Consider the following 20,753-nt stretch of genomic DNA (forward strand, 5'->3'; position numbering starts at 1 on the left):
TTCCTGCGCAAAATAGCTCCATCTTCCCATGACATTTCCCGTAGAGGGCCCAAACACATCCTCTATATCATCCTGTATTAGCAGAGAATTCATCAAAGAATCTTACAGCACAGAAGGAAGCCATTCGGCCCATCATGCCCATGCCGGCTCTTTGAAAGAGCGATCCAATTAGTCCCACTCAATTCAATTCAAATCGCTTTATTGGCATGACAAGTTACATCTTATGTTGCCAAAGCATCGAAAAACATTCATGTTTGTACACAAAAATACAGATCTATCCATACAGTGTATAAACAGATATATCCCTGAGTGTATAAATATACTTTCATATCATTTATATATACTCTTTTCTTATATTTAGTGGTTGTCCGTCTGTTTATGGCAAGCTGTAACATAGTGTGCCGCTAGTGTTACACAATTTCTCTCTTCCCCTAGTAGGTATGGGAGTTTTTGGTCGTCATTCAATTTTCTGAATTCCGGGCATATTTTTGTGAATTTTGGGTAGAAATTCTCCCTTATGCCCTGATATTTTCTACAAGCTGTGAGGAAGTGCATCTCTGTCTCCACCACTCCCTGACTGCAGTGAGAGCATATCCTGTCCTCTCTTGGTAGCCGGGTCTGCCTGTGTCTACCTTTTTCGATCGCCAGGCTATGTTAACTAAGTCTGTACATTGTCAGGGTTTTTCTCAGTTTGCTATCATTTACCATGGTCAGGTAATCAGCCATGTTGTATTGTCTGTTTAGGGCCAAGTAGCAATTGAGTTTGCTTTGGGTTTTTGTTGTTTCTGCCCAATATGACAGATATTTTTCCTTTTGCTTGGCGACGATTGTGTTGGGTCGAATCCCCCCTGCTCTTTCTCTATAGCCCTGCAAATTTTTCCTTTTCAAGTATTTATCCAATTCCTTTTTGAAAGTTACTATTGAATCTGCTTCCGCCATCCTTTCATGGTGTGGAGATGCCGGAGTTGGACTGGGGTGGACAAATGTAAGAAGTCACACAACACCAGGTTATAGTCCAACAGCTTTATTTGAAATCACAAGCTTTCGGAGCGCTGCTCCTTCTTCAGGTGAAGTGGAGAAATGCATAAAGACACAGCTTATATAGTCAAAGAATCATGTCAGATGTTTACAGGTAACCTTTCCAACTGCCATTTATCACACCTCGGCAGAGAGATAATCACAGCAGTCAAAGGTGTGAATGGTGTCCAAACAGGTCAGTCAGGGAAACATTACATCAAAGAACAATGAGGTGGGGTCACAAGGGGTCAAATATTACAGATGCTGGGGTCTGTATGAAAAACAAAAAAACAGACAAAAAACATTTTTTTTGGCTGGAAATCACAGCAGGTCCGGCCGCATCTGTGTAGAGAGAACAAGCCAATGTCGACTCGAGTCTGGATGACCCTGCGTCAGGTGGGGTTACATGTAGCGTGACATGAACCCAAGATCTCGGTTGAGGCCGTCCTCATGGGTGCGGAACTTGGCTATCAGTTTCTGCTCGACGATTTTGCGTTGTCGTGTGTCTCGAAGGCCGCCTTGGAGAATGCTTACCCGAAGATCGGAGGCTGAATGTCCTTGACTGCTGAAGTGTTCCCCGACTGGGAGGGAACACTCCTGCCTGGTGATTGTTGCGCGGTGTCCGTTCATCCGTTGTCGCAGTGTCTGCATGGTCTCGCCGATGTACCATGCTCCGGGGCATCCTTTCCTGCAACGTATGAGGTAGACAACGTTGGCCGAGTCACATGAGTATGTACCATGTACCTGGTGGGTGGTGTCCTCACGTGTGATGATGGTATCTGTGTTGATGATCTGGCATGTCTTGCAGAGGTTGCTGTGGCAGGGTTGTGTGGTGTCGTGGTCGCTGTTCTCCTGAAAGCTGGGTAATTTGCTGCGAACGATGGTCTGTTTGAGGTTAGGCGGCTGTTTGAAAGCGAGTAGTGGAGGCGTGGGGATGACCTTAGCGAGGTGTTCGTCGTCATCGATGACATGTTGAAGGCTGCGAAGAACATGGCGTAGTTTCTCCGCTCCGGGGAAGTACTGGACGACGAAGGGTACTCTGTTGGTTGTGTCCCGCGTTTGTCTTCTGAGGAGGTCTATGCGATTTTTCGCTGTGGCCCGTCGGAACTGTCGATCGACGAGTCGAGCGTCATATCCTGTTCTTACAAGGGCGTCTTTCAGTGTCTGTAGGTGTCCATCGCGTTCCTCCTCGTCTGAGCAGATCCTGTGTATTCGCAGGGCTTGTCCATAGGGGATGGCTTCTTTAACGTGGTTAGGGTGGAAGCTGGAGAAGTGAAGCATCGTGAGGTTGTCCGTGGGCTTGCGGTAGAGTGAAGTGCTGAGGTGTCTGTCTTTGATGGAGATTCGTGTGTCCAGGAATGAGACCGATTCTGAGGAGTAGTCCATGGTGAGTTTGATGGTGGGATGGAACTTGTTGATGTTATCGTGTAGTTTTTTCAGTGATTCTTCGCCGTGGATCCATAGGAAGAAAATGTCGTCGATGTATCTGGTGTATAGCGTTGGTTGGAGATCCTGTGCAGCGAAGAAGTCTTGCTCGAACTTGTGCATGAAGATGTTTGCGTATTGACCTCCTCAGAAGACAAACACGGGACACAACCAACAGAGTACCCTTCGTCGTCCAGTACTTCCCCGGAGCGGAGAAACTACGCCATGTTCTTCGCAGCCTTCAACATGTCATCGATGACGACGAACACCTCACTAAGGCCATCCCCACGCCTCCACTACTCGCTTTCAAACAGCCACCTAACCTCAAACAGACCATCGTTCGCAGCAAATTACCCAGCTTTCAGGAGAACAGCGACCACGACACCACACAACCCTGCCACAGCAACCTCTGCAAGACATGCCAGATCATCAACACAGATACCATCATCACACGTGAGGACACCACCCACTAGGTACATGGTACATACTCATGTGACTCGGCCAACGTTGTCTACCTCATACGTTGCAGGAAAGGATGCCCCGGAGCATGGTACATCGGCGAGACCATGCAGACACTGCGACAACGGATGAACGGACACCACGCAACAATCACCAGGCAGGAGTGTTCCCTCCCAGTCGGGGAACACTTCAGCAGTCAAGGACATTCAGCCTCCGATCTTCGGGTAAGCATTCTCCAAGGCGGCCTTCGAGACACACGACAACGCAAAATCGTTGAGCAGGAACTGATAGCCAAGTTCCGCACCCATGAGGATGGCCTCAACCGAGATCTTGGGTTCATGTCACGCTACATGTAACCCCACCTGACGCAGGGTCATCCAGACTCGAGTCGACATTGGCTTGTTCTCTCTACACAGATGCGGCCGGACCTGCTGTGATTTCCAGCCAAAAAAAATGTTTTTTGTCTGTTTTTTTGTTTTTCATACAGACCCCAGCATTTGTAATATTTGACCCCTTGTGACCCCACCTCATTGTTCTTTGATGTAATGTTTCCCTGACTGACCTGTTTGGACACCATTCACACCTTTGACTGCTGTGATTATCTCTCTGCCGAGGTGTGATAAATGGCAGTTGGAAAGGTTACCTGTAAACATCTGACATGATTCTCTGACTATATAAGCTGTGTCTTTATGCATTTCTCCACTTCACCTGAAGAAGGAGCAGCGCTCCAAAAGCTTGTGATTTCAAATAAAGCTGTTGGACTATAACCTGGTGTTGTGTGACTTCTTACATTTGGCCATCCTTTCAGGCAGCGCATTCCAGATCACAACAACTCGCTGCATAAAACAAATTCTCCTCATCTCCCCCCTAGCTATTTTGCCAATTATCTTAAATCTGTGACCTCTGGTTACGAACCCTCCTGCCACTGGAAACAGTTTCTCCTTATTTACTCGATCAAAACCCCTCCTAGCACTTCAATATGCTGGACATTAAACTAAAAGGAAACTCTTTTTTATCCGGCACCGATGGGACCGGCGTGGTGCTGGTTTATCAAAAAGTCCGGATTACAGAGAGGTATAGTAAAAGGTACGAGAGCCCCGTACACGGCCACAGGTCCAGGCATCCCTGTTGCATAGCAACAGGTGCAGGAACCCCGGTTACACAGCCACAGATCCAGGAAAGGCCACTAATATGAAGTAAAACTTACCTGAACCTACTCCTAAATTTTGCCAGTTAACAGAGATTTCCGGTTATTTAGGTGCTGGTAAATCGAGTTTCCTGTACCCAACAATTCTTTCAAATCAATTAACAAATTCAAGAGGAAAGGCCACTTATTATTTTCAAAGTTCTTCATAGTCAACTTGCTAACAAACTGAGGTAAAGTGTGTGTGCCTTCTACTAAAACTAGAAAAGAAAGAAAGAAAGCTATTGTCAGCTGTGGGTCAGTGGGTAGCACACTCACCTCTGAATCAGAAGACTGTGAGTTCATGTCCCACTCCAGGGACTTGAGCACATATGTGTTAGGATGATACTCCAGTGCAGTACTGAGGGAGTGCTGCACTGTCAGTGTGCTATCGTTCAGTTGAGATGTCTTTCTTTCTTAAAACCAGAAAATGCTGGAACACTCGGCAGATCAGGCAACATCTGTGGAGAGTGAAAACAGATTTCATGTTTTCGGTCGATGACCTTTCATCAGAAACTGGAAGATGTTAGGGATGAACAGCTTTTAAGCAAATACAGAACCAGGGAAAAGGGGCAGGGGCAGGAAAAGAACCAAAAGGGAGATAGGGTGGGGGGGCAGCAGTGATTAAATAACAGAAGGGATGATGTTGCAAAGCAAATGGGGATGGGAATGGGACAGACGTGGAAACAAAAAATGGGTCCATAGGAACAGGAGGAGGCCATACAGCCCCTCGATCCTGTTCCGCTATTCAATGAGATCATGGCTGATCTGTATCGTAACTCCATCTACCCTCCTTGGTTTTGTAGCACTTAGGCCTAGAAATTGGGTTGGGGCGCCAAAGTGGCCCAAAAGTCGCCTGAGCGCAGGATTTAGCGCAGCGATCGGAGTGATACCGATCGCCAGAAATTCAGTTTCAGGGCCCCTCGAGGGAGACGGGGCGATGCTCGAGGCGCTCAGCGTCCCTCTTAGGGCGCTGAAACTGATTATCACAGCGCAACGTGCCGCAGCGCCACATGCTGCGGCATGGCACGCTGCGGTACTGCAGGCCTTCCTCCCACTGTTAAGGGGGAGGTGCCTGCAACAGCGCGATCCCCCATTGCGAGTGCCGGCAAATGAGCCCGGCACCAAGGAGAAGTGCCGGGCTCTCGGGAAATAGCCGACAATGCCGCGGGGGGGGGGGGGGGTTGGTGGTTAGGAGGCCGAGGACGGAGGTGCTGGCAGGCGGCCGCCGAAAAAGCGGCTGCCCCGCACCTCCACCTTAACTTGTGCCGCTGCCGGCACAGTAAGGCCCCGTGAACCGGGCGCGGGTAGCGAGCGGCGCAACTGCGGCGTTCGCTACCAAATATCGCGAACGGGGCACGAATGGGGCGCTGCGCACACCGATGACGTCATCGGTGGCGGCGCAGCGCAAATGCCTAACGCCACCATTAGCGCCCCTACTGAATATTGCCGGAGACGCAGCCAGTGGCGCTACAGCCACTGACTGCCTCTTTAGGAGCTAACAGGTGGCGCTACTCACCCAATTTCTCCCCCTTAATACCCTTGCCTAACAAATAATCTCTCAATCTCATTTTTGAAATTTTCAATTGACCCCCAGCCTTAACAGCTTTTTCGGGGCGAGTGTTCCAAATGACCACTAACCAATGTGTGAAGAAGTGATCCCGGACATCACCCCTGAACGGCCTAACTCTAATTTTAAGATTATGCCTCCTTGTAACCATGCCACCAGAGGAAATCGTTTATCTCCATCTACCCCATCAAATCCTTTAACCATCTTAAACACCTCAATCAGAGGAGATGTAAATGGTTACAGAATGTCCAAGAGAGATCAGGAGCGGTGGTTAAGGTCTAAAGTTGTTAAGCTAGTGCGCCTTGTACGAGATTAAACACGATTATCACCTGCACCCTCCAAGTGTGTAGTTGCAATTTTAGATTTGCACATTGGTGTAATTGCATGCGGATAAGTATCGTGACACTGGGGCAGATTGGGCCCTAAATTTACCACCTAGTTATACACACTTGCAGATGTAACTGATACAAAAAAAAACAAATGCGTTATCTGTGCCAAACTGTCCAAAAATATCTGCCTATTGTGACGAGCAGCTCCACCTCCTGTTACGAATACTCTTGAGTCTGTGCAACATTGAGCTGTCAGCTTCTGGACTGTGACTAATAGAAATTGGGAATGCTGCAGTCTACCGACACTCAGTAGTACTGTTGCATTGGCCCAGATGGCAGCTATGTAGCATTCGTCAGTATATAAGTAGCTCTATTCAAAGCAGCTCCAGTGACCACTGGAACAGAGTCAGAAAAGATTTACAACTTGATGTAAACCCTGCAGCCAAAGCAATGGAACAATTCGGTAAGTAATCATTCTTCTATACGCGGCTCGGAATGCACTTGTATTACTTTTCTCAGACTATTCCCCAGAGATAACCAGACAGATTAAATGTTTCCTTCAATTGAATTATTCTGCTGAATAGTAAATCTTAGTTAAAATAGGTCCCTATCACTGTGCCCCGTTAAAAAAAAATTGGGGGGGTGGGGCGCGGCTACTTTAAGGGGTTGCGCGGCCCATTCACAGTTACGTGCATGTGTGTGAACTTTAACATTGCAAAGCTGCTCCCGGGCTGCGCGGGACGGGCAGAGAGCTGCGCGGCCACGCAGCCTATAGGCAACATTGGTCCCTATCATCTTAAAACTAAAGATGATCGCTTACTTAATGAAATATCCAACAGGTAGGTAAATAGCCCAGTTTAAACTGTGTGGGGTAATTGTGACTGTGCGATAGCGTGAAATAGGTGATAGCAAATCGGCAACCTGTTTTACATCTCTCCCCCGATTATCATTTCCATTTCGTCTTGCATCCCTCCCAATTATTATTTCCCTTGACATCATTGGCTGCCGACTCGCTATTGCCCGCTTTCACACCATTGCGCACAGTCAAGATCTACCCCCAGCACCCCCACCCTCCCCACCCCACCGCAAGGTATCTCCTCCCATTCACACCGTATTTCACTTTGTGGGTATGGATGGCAGGATACCTCTGCTCGCTAGACTCGGGTGTTAAGTCAAGTTTCGAATCAAACGGCTTGAGATGCCTGTCACCACGGGAACCGCTTAGCGAGACATAACAACTGAGAAATACTACCCCGGATAGATTTTCTGACTGCTGTTTAATATCGTCTCTGGCTGCAGACCAGCGTTACATTGTCCCTGTTCTTCTCCTGATGGGATGGATCGTAGGCTGCACTATGGTCGTTTATTATGTCTTCTCCTGAGCAGCAGGACACGGCAGCAGGTAAAAGATTCACTCATTAAATCAGGAAATGATATATTACATAAGAAATAAAAACAGAAAAGTGTTGGAAAACACTCAGCCGGTCGGGCAGCTTCTGTGGAGCGAGAGAAAAACAAGAGTTAACGTTTCAAGTCGATGACCTTTCATCAGAAACTGGAAGAAGTTGGAGATGTAACAGATTTTAAGCAAGTGCCGGGGGCAGGGAGAGGGAGGAGAGGAGGAAAGAACAAAAGGGAAGGTCTGTGATAGGGTGGAAGGTGGGCGTGATTAAATGATCAAAGGGATGATGGTGCAAGGCAAAAGGGGATGGTAATGGGACAGTACAGAAACAGAAGATAGGTCTAGAGGAGGGGTAAAGGGCAACGACAGAACCATTACCAGCAGCTGCTGTCTGAGAAAGTGGGAGCAGTGGTTATGATCCGAAATTGTTGATCTCAATGTTGAGGCCAGAAGGTGGTAGAGAGAAAATGGGGAATTACAGACCGGTAAGCCTGACATCGGTAGTGGGGAAAATGCTAGAGTCCATTATAAAAGATGTAATAGCAGAGCACTTGGAAAACAGTGACAGGATCGGACAAAGTCAACATGGATTTACAAAAGGTAAATCTTGTTTGACTAATCTACTGGAATTTTTTGAGGATGTAACTGGTAGAATAGATGAGAGTGATGCAGTGGAGGTGGTGTATTTGGACTTTCAGAAGGCTTTTGATAAGGTCCCGCATAAGAGATTAGCGTGTAAAGTTAAAGCACATGGGATTGTGGGCAAGGTACTGGCCTGGATAGAGAACTGGCTGGCAGACAGGAAGCAAAGAATTGGAATAAACGGCTTTTTTTCCGAGTGGCAGGCAGTGACTAGTTGGGTAACGCAGGGATCGGTGCTAGGACCCCAGCTATTCACAATATATATTAATGATCTAGACGAGGGAACTAGATGTAATATCTCCATGTTTGCAGATGACACAAAGCTGGGTGGGCGTGTGTGCTGTGAGGAGGATGTTGAGAAACTCCAGTACGATTTGGACAGGTTGGGTGATTGGGCAGATGTATGGCAGATGCAGTATAATGTGGATAAATGCGAGGTTATCCACTTTGGTGGCAAAAACAGGAAGGCAGATTATTATCTGAATGGCAATAGATTGGGAGAAGGGGAAGTGCAACGAGACCTGGGTGCCCTTGTGCACCAGTCGCTGAAGGTAAGCATGCAGGTGCAGCAGGCGGTTAAGAAGGCAAAAGGTATGTTGGCCTTCGTAGCGAGAGGATTCGAGTACAGGAACAAGGATGTCTTGCTGCAGTTGTACAGGGCCTTGGTGAGACCACACCTTGAGTATAGTGTGCAAATTTTATCTGAGGAAGGATGTTCTTGCCATGGAGGGAGTGCAGCGAAGATTCAGCAGACTGATACCTGGGATGGCAGGAATGACATATGAGGAGAGATTGGGTCGATTAGACTTATACTCGCTGGAGTTTAGAAGAATGAGAGGGGATCTCATTGAAACTTATAAAATTCTAACAGGACTAGACAGACTAAATGCAGGAAGGATGTTCCCGATGGTGGGGGAGTCCAGAACCAGGGGTCACAGTCTAAGGATAAGGAGTAGGCTATTTAGGACAGAGATGAGGAGGAATTTCTTCACCCAGAGAGTGGTGAACCTGTGGATTTCTCTACCACAGAAGGCAGTTGAGGCCAATTCATTAAATATATTCAAGAAGGAGTTAGATATATTTCTTAAGGCTAAAGGGATCAAGGGATATGGGGAGAAGGCAGGGACAGGGTACTGGATTTGGATGATCAGCCATGATCTCATTAAATGGCGGAGCAGGCTCGAGGGGCCGAATGGCCTACTCCTGCTCCTATCTTCTATGTATGTTTCTAAGGCTGTAAAGTGCCTCATCGAAAGATGAGGTGCTGTTCCTTGAGCTTCTGTTGAGTATATACGTTTTGCTAAATATTTTGAATTTACACTTGTGTCTTTATGGTTGTATTACATTGTGTTTTGAATATTTTGTATACAGGGAAACGGCAATTCAACCCCTGAAAAGGCAGCTGTGGAAGCATCGCTGATGGATGTGAATAAAGTGACCATTTTAAAATGTGCCCGTGCCACTGTAAACATGACCGTGTAAATATACATCATGGAGAAATAATGCTTTATGATTTAATCGTGTAAGGAACACCACTGGCATATGTTATTAAAATGCACTCTTTGTAGCTCATGTCTTCTGGAATTTTCGTTCAGTCTCTCTCTTCCTAATTTTCTCTTGTCTCACTTGGCTTGGATGAGATGTTAAACCGAGGCCCCATCTGCTTATTTAAATGGGCATTAAAAAATCCCACGGCAATAATTGAGGAAGAGCAATGAGTTCTCCCAATGTGCTGGCCAACATTTATCCCTCAACTAACACCACCAAAACAGATTAATTGATCTTATATCTCATTTGCTGTTTGCGGGAGCTTGCTGTGCACAATTAATCTGCTGCTATTAACTACCTTACAACAGTGACGACACTTCCAAAGCACTTCATTGGCTGTAAAGTGCTTTGGGATGTCTTGATGTTGCGAAAGGTGATATACAAATGCAAGTAATATAAAAGGGAATCCAAAAGTCTTCTATAGGCATATAAATAGTAAACGGGTAGTAAGAGGAGGTGTGGGGTTGATTAGGTGCCAAAAAGGAGACCTACACATGGGGGCAGAGGGCAGGGCTGAGGTACTAAACGAGTACTTTGCATCTGCCTTTACCAGGGAAGAAGATGCTGACAAAGTCATAGTGAAAGAGGAGGTAGTTGAGATACTGGATGGGATATAAATTGATAAAGAGGAAGTACTAGAAAGGTTGGCTGTACTTAAAGTAGACAAGTCACCAGGACCGGATGGGATGCATCCTAGGATGCTAAGGAAAGTAAAGGTGGAAATTGCGGTGGTACTTGTCGTGTATTGATTGCGAGTTTGACACCAGTCAATACGGTAATGTAATGTGCGAGTTTAACACCATTAAATACGGTAATGTAATGTGCAATGCATTATGGGAATTACCCGGGAAAGCTGCAGTCAGCCATTTTACCAATAAAGTAAAGGTCACAGTTAGAAGCCTGTCTGCCTGACTCTGATTTAATTCGATGTATCTATGTGCTTGATTGAACGTATTAAAGCATAGATACAACATTGGCGACGATGATAACGGACAGAATCTTTTTAAAAAGGTAGCTGCCCAAGTTTTAGTTAGCTAGGATGGAGAAGACCGGCATTCAAAATTTTGCATGTTTCGCCGAGCCAGCCACGTTGGGTCCGAGATGGACGAGGTGGTTTACGTCTCTTGAGCTTTATGCCGATGGCAAAGGACTCATTATCGATGATACCTCTACAGCTGCCACAAAGCAGAGGAGAAGAGCTCTACTTCTACACCTAGCAGGACCAGATGTCCAGGATATCTTTTTGACTCAACCGGACACAGGAGAGCCAGCAGACTACACGGCGGCGGTTAGTGCTTTGAATCACTACTTCGTGCCCCAGGTCAACGCAGCATTTGCTAGACAGACTTTTCATAAGTTGACTGTGCAACAATTTGCTACTCGCTTGCGGCAGGCTGCTAAAGACTGTGCTTTTGGGGGGGTAGCGGATAATCAAATAAGAGACACTATCCTGAGTAGGTGCACGTCAGCCTATGTGCGGAGGAAATTGCTGGACTAAGGCAATGATCTAACGCTCGCCCGCACGTTACAATTGGCCTCACAATGTGAAAACGTCGAGGAGCAGATGTCAGCCATGTCATGTACAGAGAAGGCGGAGACAGATACTGTTCGTCGTGTTACACAGAAAAGAGGGTACTGTGCGAAAAGCTCGACAGAGAAACCAAGGGGAAATGGCGATAGGAACGGAAGGAAATGTTACAGATGTGGACACACAGACCACATGGGCAGAGATCTGAAATGCCCAGCACGTGAACAAATGTGTCATAAGTGCAAGGGAAAGGATAATTTCTCCAAAGTATGCCACACAAAGGGTACAAAGAAACACAGTGTGAACAATGTAGAGGAACAAAATGGCTTTGCATTGGCTATTACTGGAAATAACGTGACAGAGAGACTTACATTTTGTGTGGGGGGAGTAAACCTGAGAATGTTAATTGATTCGGGTGCAACTAATAATGTGATAGAGGAGAATACAGGGAAGGATTAAAGTCAGGACACATTAAGTGTCAGTCACATGTCCCTAAGACAGAGAGAAAGTTATTCTGTTATGCTTCTAGCCGACCACTGTCAGTTAAAGGTGTATTCACATGTGGGATTACAATAGGTAAGAGAACTGAGCAGGCGGAGTTCATTGTGGTTAAAGGCCATGGAGAACCGTTGCTAGGAAGGGAGACAGCCATGAAACTGGGAGTTTTAAAAATAGGCGCAGATGTCTCAGCTGTGGTAGATGTGGTATCCAAAGGTGTTCCAGGGAGTAGGAAGGCTGAACACAAAACAGATCAGTTTGTATATCGACCCACAAGTGAAGCCTGTGGCCCAGCCACTCAGGCGTATACCATTCAACTTAAGGGGTGCAGTAGAAGCCAAAATAAAACAATTGAGGGACATGGACATTATCGAACCTGTAACCGGTCCCACCCCATGGGTTATTGTACCAAAAGTGGATAAGGATGTAAGGTTATGCCTAAACATGAGACGAGCAAACCAGGCAATAGTGAGGGAACAATATCCAATCCCCACCGTTGATGAGATACTCCAAGGTATGAACGGCTCGACGGCGTTTAGAAAGCTAGACTTGAAATGGGGTTATCACCAGCTAGAACTGACCCCTGAGTCACGAGAAATCACAACGTTTGCAGTACATAACGGAGTATACAGATACAAGAGGCTGATATTTGGTGTATCTTCAGCTAGTGAGCAATATCAGCACGAGATAGCTAATGCCTTAGCTGGAATAGAGGGTGTTGAAAACATTTCAGACGACATTATCGTGCATGCACATGACCAGGAAACGCATGACAGATGCCTGCACGCTGTCATGACCAGACTAATGGAAAGTGGACTGACACTAAACTCAGAGAAGTGCCAATTCAACATGGACCGATTGATTTTCATGGGAATCCTGTTGTCTGAAAAGGGCATCAGACCAACAGCAGAGAGAGTGCGAGCGGTGGCAGAAGCTCGGGAACCAGAGAATGCTACAGAGGTGAGGAGTTTCTTCGGACTCGTTGGGTACAGTAGCAAATTCATCCCGCAGTTTGCAACGCTAGCAGAGCCACTGCGACGCCTGACGAGAAAAGACACACCATTTTGTAGTGTATGTGCTTTAAGTCAGAACTACCTTTTACAGCTCCTGTATACTGTAGTACCGGCAGTAACCACACCGGTATATAAGCTGTGCGCATGCCTCTGTACTCCAGTCTAGAGATTGCCCTCCTCCAGTAAAGACCTGTTATTTGTTTATGTACAGCATCCGTGTAATTATTTATCCACTGAACCACGGATCTAACAGTGGCGACGAGTGTTGATGCGAATCTACCTGCAACATTAAACAAAAACAACAACAAAAAAAATAGTCGAGTCCAGGAACACGGGCGTCGACCGCGAGCAACCCCCAGCAGTCAGGCAGAGATCCAACTTCACTGGGGAGGCTGTGGAGAGCTGGGCTTGGTTCCCCAGCCACAACGAGCAGTAAGAGACCGACGACAGGTCCAGAGCAGACCCTTCCCGAGCAGCGGTGGCTGGAGCCGACCGACGGCAGAGAGAGAGAGCCGGGCAGCGTCGACGGGGTAAGAAAAAGGGTGAAGAGAGCAGGGCGCAGCCGGGGGTTGATCACCGAGCGGCGTCGAGGAAAAATACTGCAAAACCGGAGAGAGAGAGAGAGGGTAAGAAACAGCCGGGTTCTAAACTGAGCGGCGTCGACAAATATCAAGAGAAGAACACGCAGAGCACAGCCAGGGATCACGGGCTGATCAGGGTCCGCGGGGCGAAGCAAGGGGAGACGCCATTGAGCTGCGGAGAAGCAGGGAGAGCACGGGAGACGCCATTGAGCCACAGAGAAGCAGGGAGAGCGCGGGAGGCGCCATTGAGCCGCAGAGAAGAAGGAAGAGCGCGGGAGACGCCATTTTGCGAAGCCGCAGTGGCGAAGACGGGTGAGCGCGGGAAGGAAGGAAAGCGCGGGAGACGCCATTTTGTGCCAGCAGGGAAGAAGGGGAAGCGCGGGAGGTGCCATTGGTGATAGTTAATGCACAACCAAGGATGCCAAAGAGTGGCAGTATCTCTACGTTCGACAATGAAGTCAAAGATTGGGCGACATGCGGAACGTATTGAGGTGTACTGCAGGGCGAATGAAGTGCCAGATGCTAATAAAGCACTGGTTCTGTTAAATTCCATGGGTTCAAAAACTTATGGGTTACTGCGAAATCTAATAACCCCAGGGAAGCGGTAAACAAGAATTTTGAAAGCATAGTAGAAATCCTACAGGACCACCTAAACCCCACACCGCTGCTGATAGCAGAACGATTTAAGTTCCATAAAAGGAACCAACACAAAGACGAAAGCAATGCTGAGTACCAAACGGAACTGCGCAAGCTATCGAAATACTGCCAGTTTGGAGCAGGACTAGCAGACACGTTAAGGTACAAGTTTGTGTGTGGGCTACAAAGTGAAGGAACCCAGAAACGGCTTCTATCAGAAAAGGACCTTACGCTGGACAAAGCTTTCAGTATGGCAGTATCACACGAAGCCGCCGCAAGGGGCGCTGCAGAGATACAACGGAGGCCGCAAGAATATGGCACCAACGAAATGACCTATGGAACAGGGAAGTGCTATCGCTGTGGCAGAACAACACATGACCAGAAAGATTGTTGGTTCAAGGACCAAGTGTGCAGACAGTGTGGGAAAGCAGGACACATAGCAAGAGTCTGCAGGTCTGGGAAGAAAACCAACAGTAAGAAATCTCCACAGGAGAAGTACAAAAAGGTACACCAGGTGATGGACAGTGGTTCAGACGAACAGAAAAGTGACACAGACTCTGGAAGCAAGTGTAGTGTCCGTGTGTAGATAAAGACACTGAAGACAGGAGTTGGTTCATAGGTATTTACTAAGCAAGTCTGGGGGGGAGGGGGTTGCTAAAGGATATACACAATACACAGGCTTATATAGCCCAAGTGGCAATTACCGGCATTACGCACACCTGGGGCTCTTAAAGGCACATACACCATAATTGCTCTTAATGGCACATACACCACAATTCCTCCCCTTCTAGCTAACTAGTACATCATATTTTAAGTAATTATTAATTACATGTTATATGCAAAATAATATACATTGCTGTATTAATTAATTATAAGTTAGTCTCTCAGGAGGCTTCCTGACTCGGTCCGGATAACCCCTCGGGGGTGTAGTAGTTTCTGGTGGTGTAGTAGGTTCTTCTGGCAAGGCTGATTCGGATTGAAGGCCAGTGTCGGGTTCATCGGGCTCCAGTATCACCGGATCGGAGGTAGATATGGGTATCTCTACTTCATCGTTAGATGTATAGAGTGGTGGTGTAGGTTGTCCCTTTTCGGATGACTTGATGATTTGGTCAGCATGGCGCCTTATTATGCTGTCTCCAATGTCCACGGTATACATCAGTGGTCCTAATCGTGTGCAGATAGTTCCAGGCTGCCATTTCTCGGTACGGTAGTCCCGGGCCAAAACCGGTTGGCCTATCTGGAAGGCCCTAGTTGGCCTTTCATTCATGCCCTGAAACTGCCGGTTCTCCACGTCCCTTCGGATGTTGGGCTTGACCAAATCCAGCCGGCATCTTAGGTTTCTATTGTAGAACACCATGGCGGGAGTTTGGTTAGTAACCATATGCGTTGCATTCCTATATGCAAATAAGAAGTTATCCACCTTGTGCTGAAGTTTTATGTCTTCATTACCCATGGCCTTGATGGCCTTCTTGAAGGTCTGGACAAACCTTTCAGCCAATCCATTGGTGGCGGGATGGTATGGGGCGGACGTGTAGTGCTTTACCCCATTGTTCTTTAAGAACTTTCTGAATTCTTCGGACACAAATTGCGGTCCATTATCAGAACATATCTGCTCCGGCAGCCCATTCCTGGCAAATATGGTCCTTAATACTGTGATGGTTTTTTCCGTGGTGGTGGAGGACATCTTTATTACCTCCGGCCACTTGGAGTGTGCATCAACTGTGATTAAGAACATTGAGTCCATAAATGGACCAGCAAAGTCGATGTGCACCCTTTGCCAGGGAGATGAGGGCCACTCCCATGGATGTAGAGGGGCCTGTGGCGGAGCATTTTGGACCTTCTGGCATCCTAGGCAGCTCTTGGTCATGTCTTCGATGTCTCCATCGATACCTGGCCACCATACAAACGCCCTAGCTAGGTTCTTCATTTTCACTCCACCCAGATGCCCCTCGTGAAGCTCCTTTAGCACTTTATCCTGGAGTTTGGGTGGAATCACCACTCTGGATCCACACATCAAGGTTCCTCGGCACACTGGCAGCTGTTCTCTTCTTTGCGAGAATGCTGGCAACAGTGGTTCGCCATGTGCTGGCCATCCCTTCACTGTTAAATCGTAGACCCGTGAGAGAGTAGGGTCATTTCTTGTCTCCCTTTCAATGGCAGAATTTGTCACCGGTAAACATTCCACTATGGTAGAGTGGAATATCTCTACTGGGTCTACTGTAGGTGCCTCTTCTATCGTTGGCAACGGTAGGCGTGATAAACCGTCAGCATTCCCATGCTGTTTTGACCCTTTGTATTCAATGTTGTATTGGTGTGCCCCTAGAAAAAGGGACCACCTCTGTAGTCTTTGTCCCGTCATAATGGGGACACCTTTTTTAGGGTTGAATATGGAGATGAGGGGTTGATGGTCAGTCAGCAAGGTAAAGTTTTGTCCGTGTAGGTAATGGTTGAATTTCTTCACTCCCCATACCAGGCTGAGTGCTTCCCTGTCTATCTGGGCATAGTTACGCTCAGCTGAGTTCAATGAGCGTGACGCAAAAGCTATCGGCCGTTCCGAGCCATCAGGGAATCTATGGGACAATACCGCTCCTATGCCGTAAGGGGATGCATCGCACGCCAGTCTGATTGGTAGTGATGGGTTGTAATGAGCCAAAATTTTCTCGGATGTGATTAAGTCTTTACATTTATGGAAGGCACGTTTACAGTCTTCGTTCCATTTCCAAATCACTCCTGTCTGTAGAAGATCATTAAGAGGGTGTAGAATAGTTGATAAGTTCGGTAAAAATTTATGATAGTAATTTATTAATCCCAGGAATGACCTTAATTGTGAAACATTTTCAGGTGCTGGGGCTTTTATAACTGCTTCAATTTTTTCAGGTGACTTATGCAACCCTTCCTTATTAATTATGTGGCCACAATATGATATCTGATTTTGGAAAAATTCGCACTTGGGGCGATTTGCTCGTAGGCCCCGTTCTTTCAGCCTAGTGAGCACCTGCTCCAAATTGGCAAGGTGCTCGTTGTCGTTTTCTCCTGTTATAAGGATGTCGTCTAGGTAGCATTGAGTCCCCGGAATCCCTTGCAGGACTTGCTCCATAGCTCTTTGCCAGATAGCTGGAGCTGATGCTATTCCAAAAACCAGTCGATTGTACTGGTACAGGCCTTTGTGTGTGTTTATTGTGAGATACTTTTTAGAGGTCTCCTCAACCTCCATCTGTAGATATGCCTGTGCCAAGTCAATTTTTGTGAAACGTTTCCCTCCGGATAGTGAGGCGAAAATATCTTCTATCCTTGGAAGAGGATACTGTACCGTGTGAAGGACCGGGTTTACAGTCACCTTAAAGTCCCCACAGATGCGAATTTTTTTCTGTTCCTCAGAGTTATTTTTCAATGTTTTTTTCATGACTGGAACGATGGGTGTTGCCCATTCGCTCCAATCTATTTTGGATAATACGCCTGCCTTTTCCAAATTCTTCAGCTCTGCCTCGACTGCCGGACGTATTGCCTTAAAAAAATTTGGAATTGCTGTACCTTCCACTTTTATTGAGGCGGTGATGCCTTTCAAGGTTCCTAGTTTCTCTTGAAACACTTCTTTGGCGTTGGCCAAGATGTTGTTTAATCGTTCAGGTATGATGTCATCATTGTTTTTTTCCTTACTGGTCACCGTCAGTGCCTGAATGGAGTGCCAGTCTAAACGTATCTTCCATATCCATTCACGTCCCAACAACGGTGGACCACCATCTTGTAGAATGTATAAATACAACTTTTGTATTTCTTTGCCGTTGTATACCACAGGCACCCTTATTTTTCCTTTGGGGTAGACTTTCTACCCCGTATATATTTTTAAGATAATGGATGTGTCTTTTAGAGGTATATGCGAAAATAGCCTCTCGTAATCTCGTCGATTTATTACGGTTAGAGCTGATCCTGTATCTAGCTCCATTTTAACTGGGGACCCTGCTATTGTGAGGGTAACCCAAATGGTTTGGTAATCCTCTTTGGCAAGTACATTATGTAATTTGAGACAGCTTAGTCTCTTGTTTCCGGAGTTGCTATCGCTATTCTGGTCTTCGGAGCTATTGTCCGTCATCATTTGTACCTTCCTGTACTTTTCTTTATTGATTTTTTGTTTTCTGTCAGAGGATTTATTTTGTCCAGATTGGCATACCCGTGCAATGTGTCCAATCTTACCACATTGCCTGCATGCTTTGCCCTTGAACCAGCAGTCCCTCTGGTTATGGGTGGATCTGCCGCAGCGATAACATCTTCCGAACTCCTGTGTCATTTTATGGGTGCCGAAGTCCTGTGTCTCTTGTTGTATCTCTGCAGCTCCTTTTGCTGCTGCTTCGTATGATACAGCCATACTGAAAGCTTTGTCCAATGTTAAATCTTTTTCAGAAAGCAATCTTTTTTGTGTTCCTTCACTTAAGAGACCGCAAACAAATTTGTCTCGAAGATAATCCGATAGTCCTGCTCCGAATTGGCAGTACTTTGATAGCTTTCTTAATTCGGTTAGGTAATCAGCATTACTTTCATTCTTGTGTTGATTTCTCTTGAAGAACTTGAATCGTTCCGCTATCAGCAGCGGTGTTGGGTTTAAATGCTCCTGCAGGGTATCAACAATTTCTTTAAAAGTCTTGTCCTTTGGTTTGGCTGGAGTGATTAAATTTCGTAACAGCCCGTATGTCTTCGCGCCCATTAAGTTCAGAAGTACTGAAGCTTTTTTTTCATCTGTTATTCCATTTGCAGTGAAATAAACCTCTACTCTTTCCATGTATGTGGTCCAATCTTCTATTTCACCATCAAATGCCTCAATATTACCAGATTTAGGCATTTCAGAAAAGATATGGCGCTTCCCGCGCTTTTTTTTTTCTGTAGCAACGATATGGCGCTTCCCGCGCTTTCCCGCCGCTGCTACCGATAACAACGCTGTTTTACTGTGGTTTCCGTTTATTCACTGTTGGAGACTCGTTCCCGACGGAGGTCTAAACGCTGACCTGCTTGCCGCGCCGGCTGTCTCTCAAGTGCACCCTCCCAGTCCGTTATTGCTTGCCTCCGATTTCGCTGCCTGTCTCAGCTGTAGAGCCCGCTGCTGGAGCTCCAGCCTGACGCCCAGGAAGGATTAGCACAGTACCTGTCACCAGCTTGGCCAGCTGGTGAAACCACAGTTTCTCTTACTTCCTTGAGTCTTCTGGACGCTGGAGGAATCGATGTCCTTGAGGTGCTGCCGAATTGCAGGTAAGTCCGTTTCCACTTCGTCGCCACTGTAGTGTCCGTGTGTAGATAAAGACTCTGAAGACAGGAGTTGGTTCATAGGTATTTACTAAGCAAGTCTGGGGGGGGGGGTTTCTAAAGGATATACACAATACACAGGCTGATATAGCCCAAGTGGCAATTACCGGCATTACGCACACCTGGGGCTCTTAAAGGCACATACACCATAATTGCTCTTAAAGGCACATACACCACAGCAAGGAGCTGGGTTGTCTGAAATTACATAAAGTAACCGAAATGGAGGATCACCAGACTATCTGGGTTGCACTCACGATAGACGGAGTCCAAGTGGAAATGGAATTGGACACAGGGTCAGCTCTAACAGTCATAAATCAAAGAGACTACAAGCGGCTATTTTCACACGCACCCTTGAAAGCTACAGAGATTGTCTTGAAGACGTATACGGGGCAAAAAGTCTACCCCAAAGGAAAAATAAGGGTGAAAGTGACATATAAAGGTCAGGAAATACCTAAAATGGATATATATGTATTGCCAAATGGAGGACCACCACTGCTAGGACGTGAATGGATCCGGAAGATACATTTAGATTGGCATTCCATACAGGCACTGAAGGTGGAGGCCAAAAAGGATAACGACGTCACACCTGGACGACTGTCAAAAATGCTAACTGACGCAAAAGAAGTGTTCCAGGAGGGACTAGGAACACTAAAAGGAATAACAGCAACAATTAAAATAGAGGATAATGCAAGCCCAAAGTTTCTGAAGGCCAGACCAGTGCCTTATGCGATCAGACCAGCGGTTGAAGCAGAGCTGGAAGGGTTGGAACGTTCAGGAGTACTGTCCAAAGTGGACTGGAGCGAATGGGCTACACCCATCGTTCCTGTAATGAAGAGGTCGTTGAGTAATACGCCTGGGGAACCAAAGGAGGTCCGCATCTGTGGGGATTTTAAGGTGACAGTGAACCCAGTCCTTCACACGGTGCAATATCCGATTTCACGAATTGAGGATATTTTCGCCTCGCTATCTGGTGGTAAACACTTCACAAAAATTGATCTAGCCCAGTCGTACTTGCAAATGGAGGTAGAAGAAGCTTCGAAACATTACCTTACGATCAACACCCATAAAGGTCTCTATCAATACAACCAGCTGGTGTTTGGAGTAGCCTCGGCTCCGGCTATCTGGCAAAGGGCGATGGATCAGGTCCTGCAAGGGATTCCAGGGACCCAGTGTTATTTGGACGACATCTTGGTCACGGGCGAAAATGACGGTGATCACCTCGCTAACTTGGAGAAGGTGCTCACCAGATTAAAGGAATATGGGCTACGAGCTAATCGCCACAAGTGCGAGTTTTTCCAGAAACAGATCTCGTATTGCGGCCATGTCATCGATGAAGAGGGGTTACATAAGTCCCCTGACAAGATAAAGGCAGTAGTCAAGGCTCCAGCACCGGAAAATGTGTCACAACTGAGATCGTTCCTCGGGCTGGCAAACTATTACCACAAGTTCTTACCAAATTTGTCTACGGTATTACACCCGCTGAACACCCTACTGCAAACAGGGGTACCATGGAAGTGGGATGACGGTTTGGAGAGGCCAGTAGCCTTTGTGTCTCGGTCACTAAACTCAGCCGAGCGCAACTACGCCCAGATTGACAGGGAGGCCCTCAGCCTAGTATGGGGAGTAAAAA

At 46.8% G+C, this 20,753-nt stretch overlaps 1 protein-coding gene across 1 annotated transcript; it reads left to right on the forward strand.

Moving 5' to 3' along the window:
• The first annotated feature begins 6,246 nt into the window (after window positions 1–6,246).
• On the forward strand, window positions 6,247–9,594 carry LOC147115486 (sarcoplasmic/endoplasmic reticulum calcium ATPase regulator DWORF-like). Its single transcript, XM_085989750.1, has 3 exons — window positions 6,247–6,446; window positions 7,283–7,385; window positions 9,399–9,594. Exons 1-2 carry the CDS (start codon window positions 6,434–6,436, stop codon window positions 7,363–7,365), a joined length of 96 nt encoding a protein of 31 aa, XP_085845876.1. The 5' UTR covers window positions 6,247–6,433; the 3' UTR covers window positions 7,366–7,385; window positions 9,399–9,594.
• Window positions 9,595–20,753: the final 11,159 nt, after the last annotated feature.

The sequence above is a fragment of the Somniosus microcephalus genome, chromosome 6, assembly GCF_052327205.1.
Source record: "Somniosus microcephalus isolate GS21.2 chromosome 6, FLI_Smic_1.0, whole genome shotgun sequence".
NCBI lineage: Eukaryota > Metazoa > Chordata > Chondrichthyes > Squaliformes > Somniosidae > Somniosus > Somniosus microcephalus.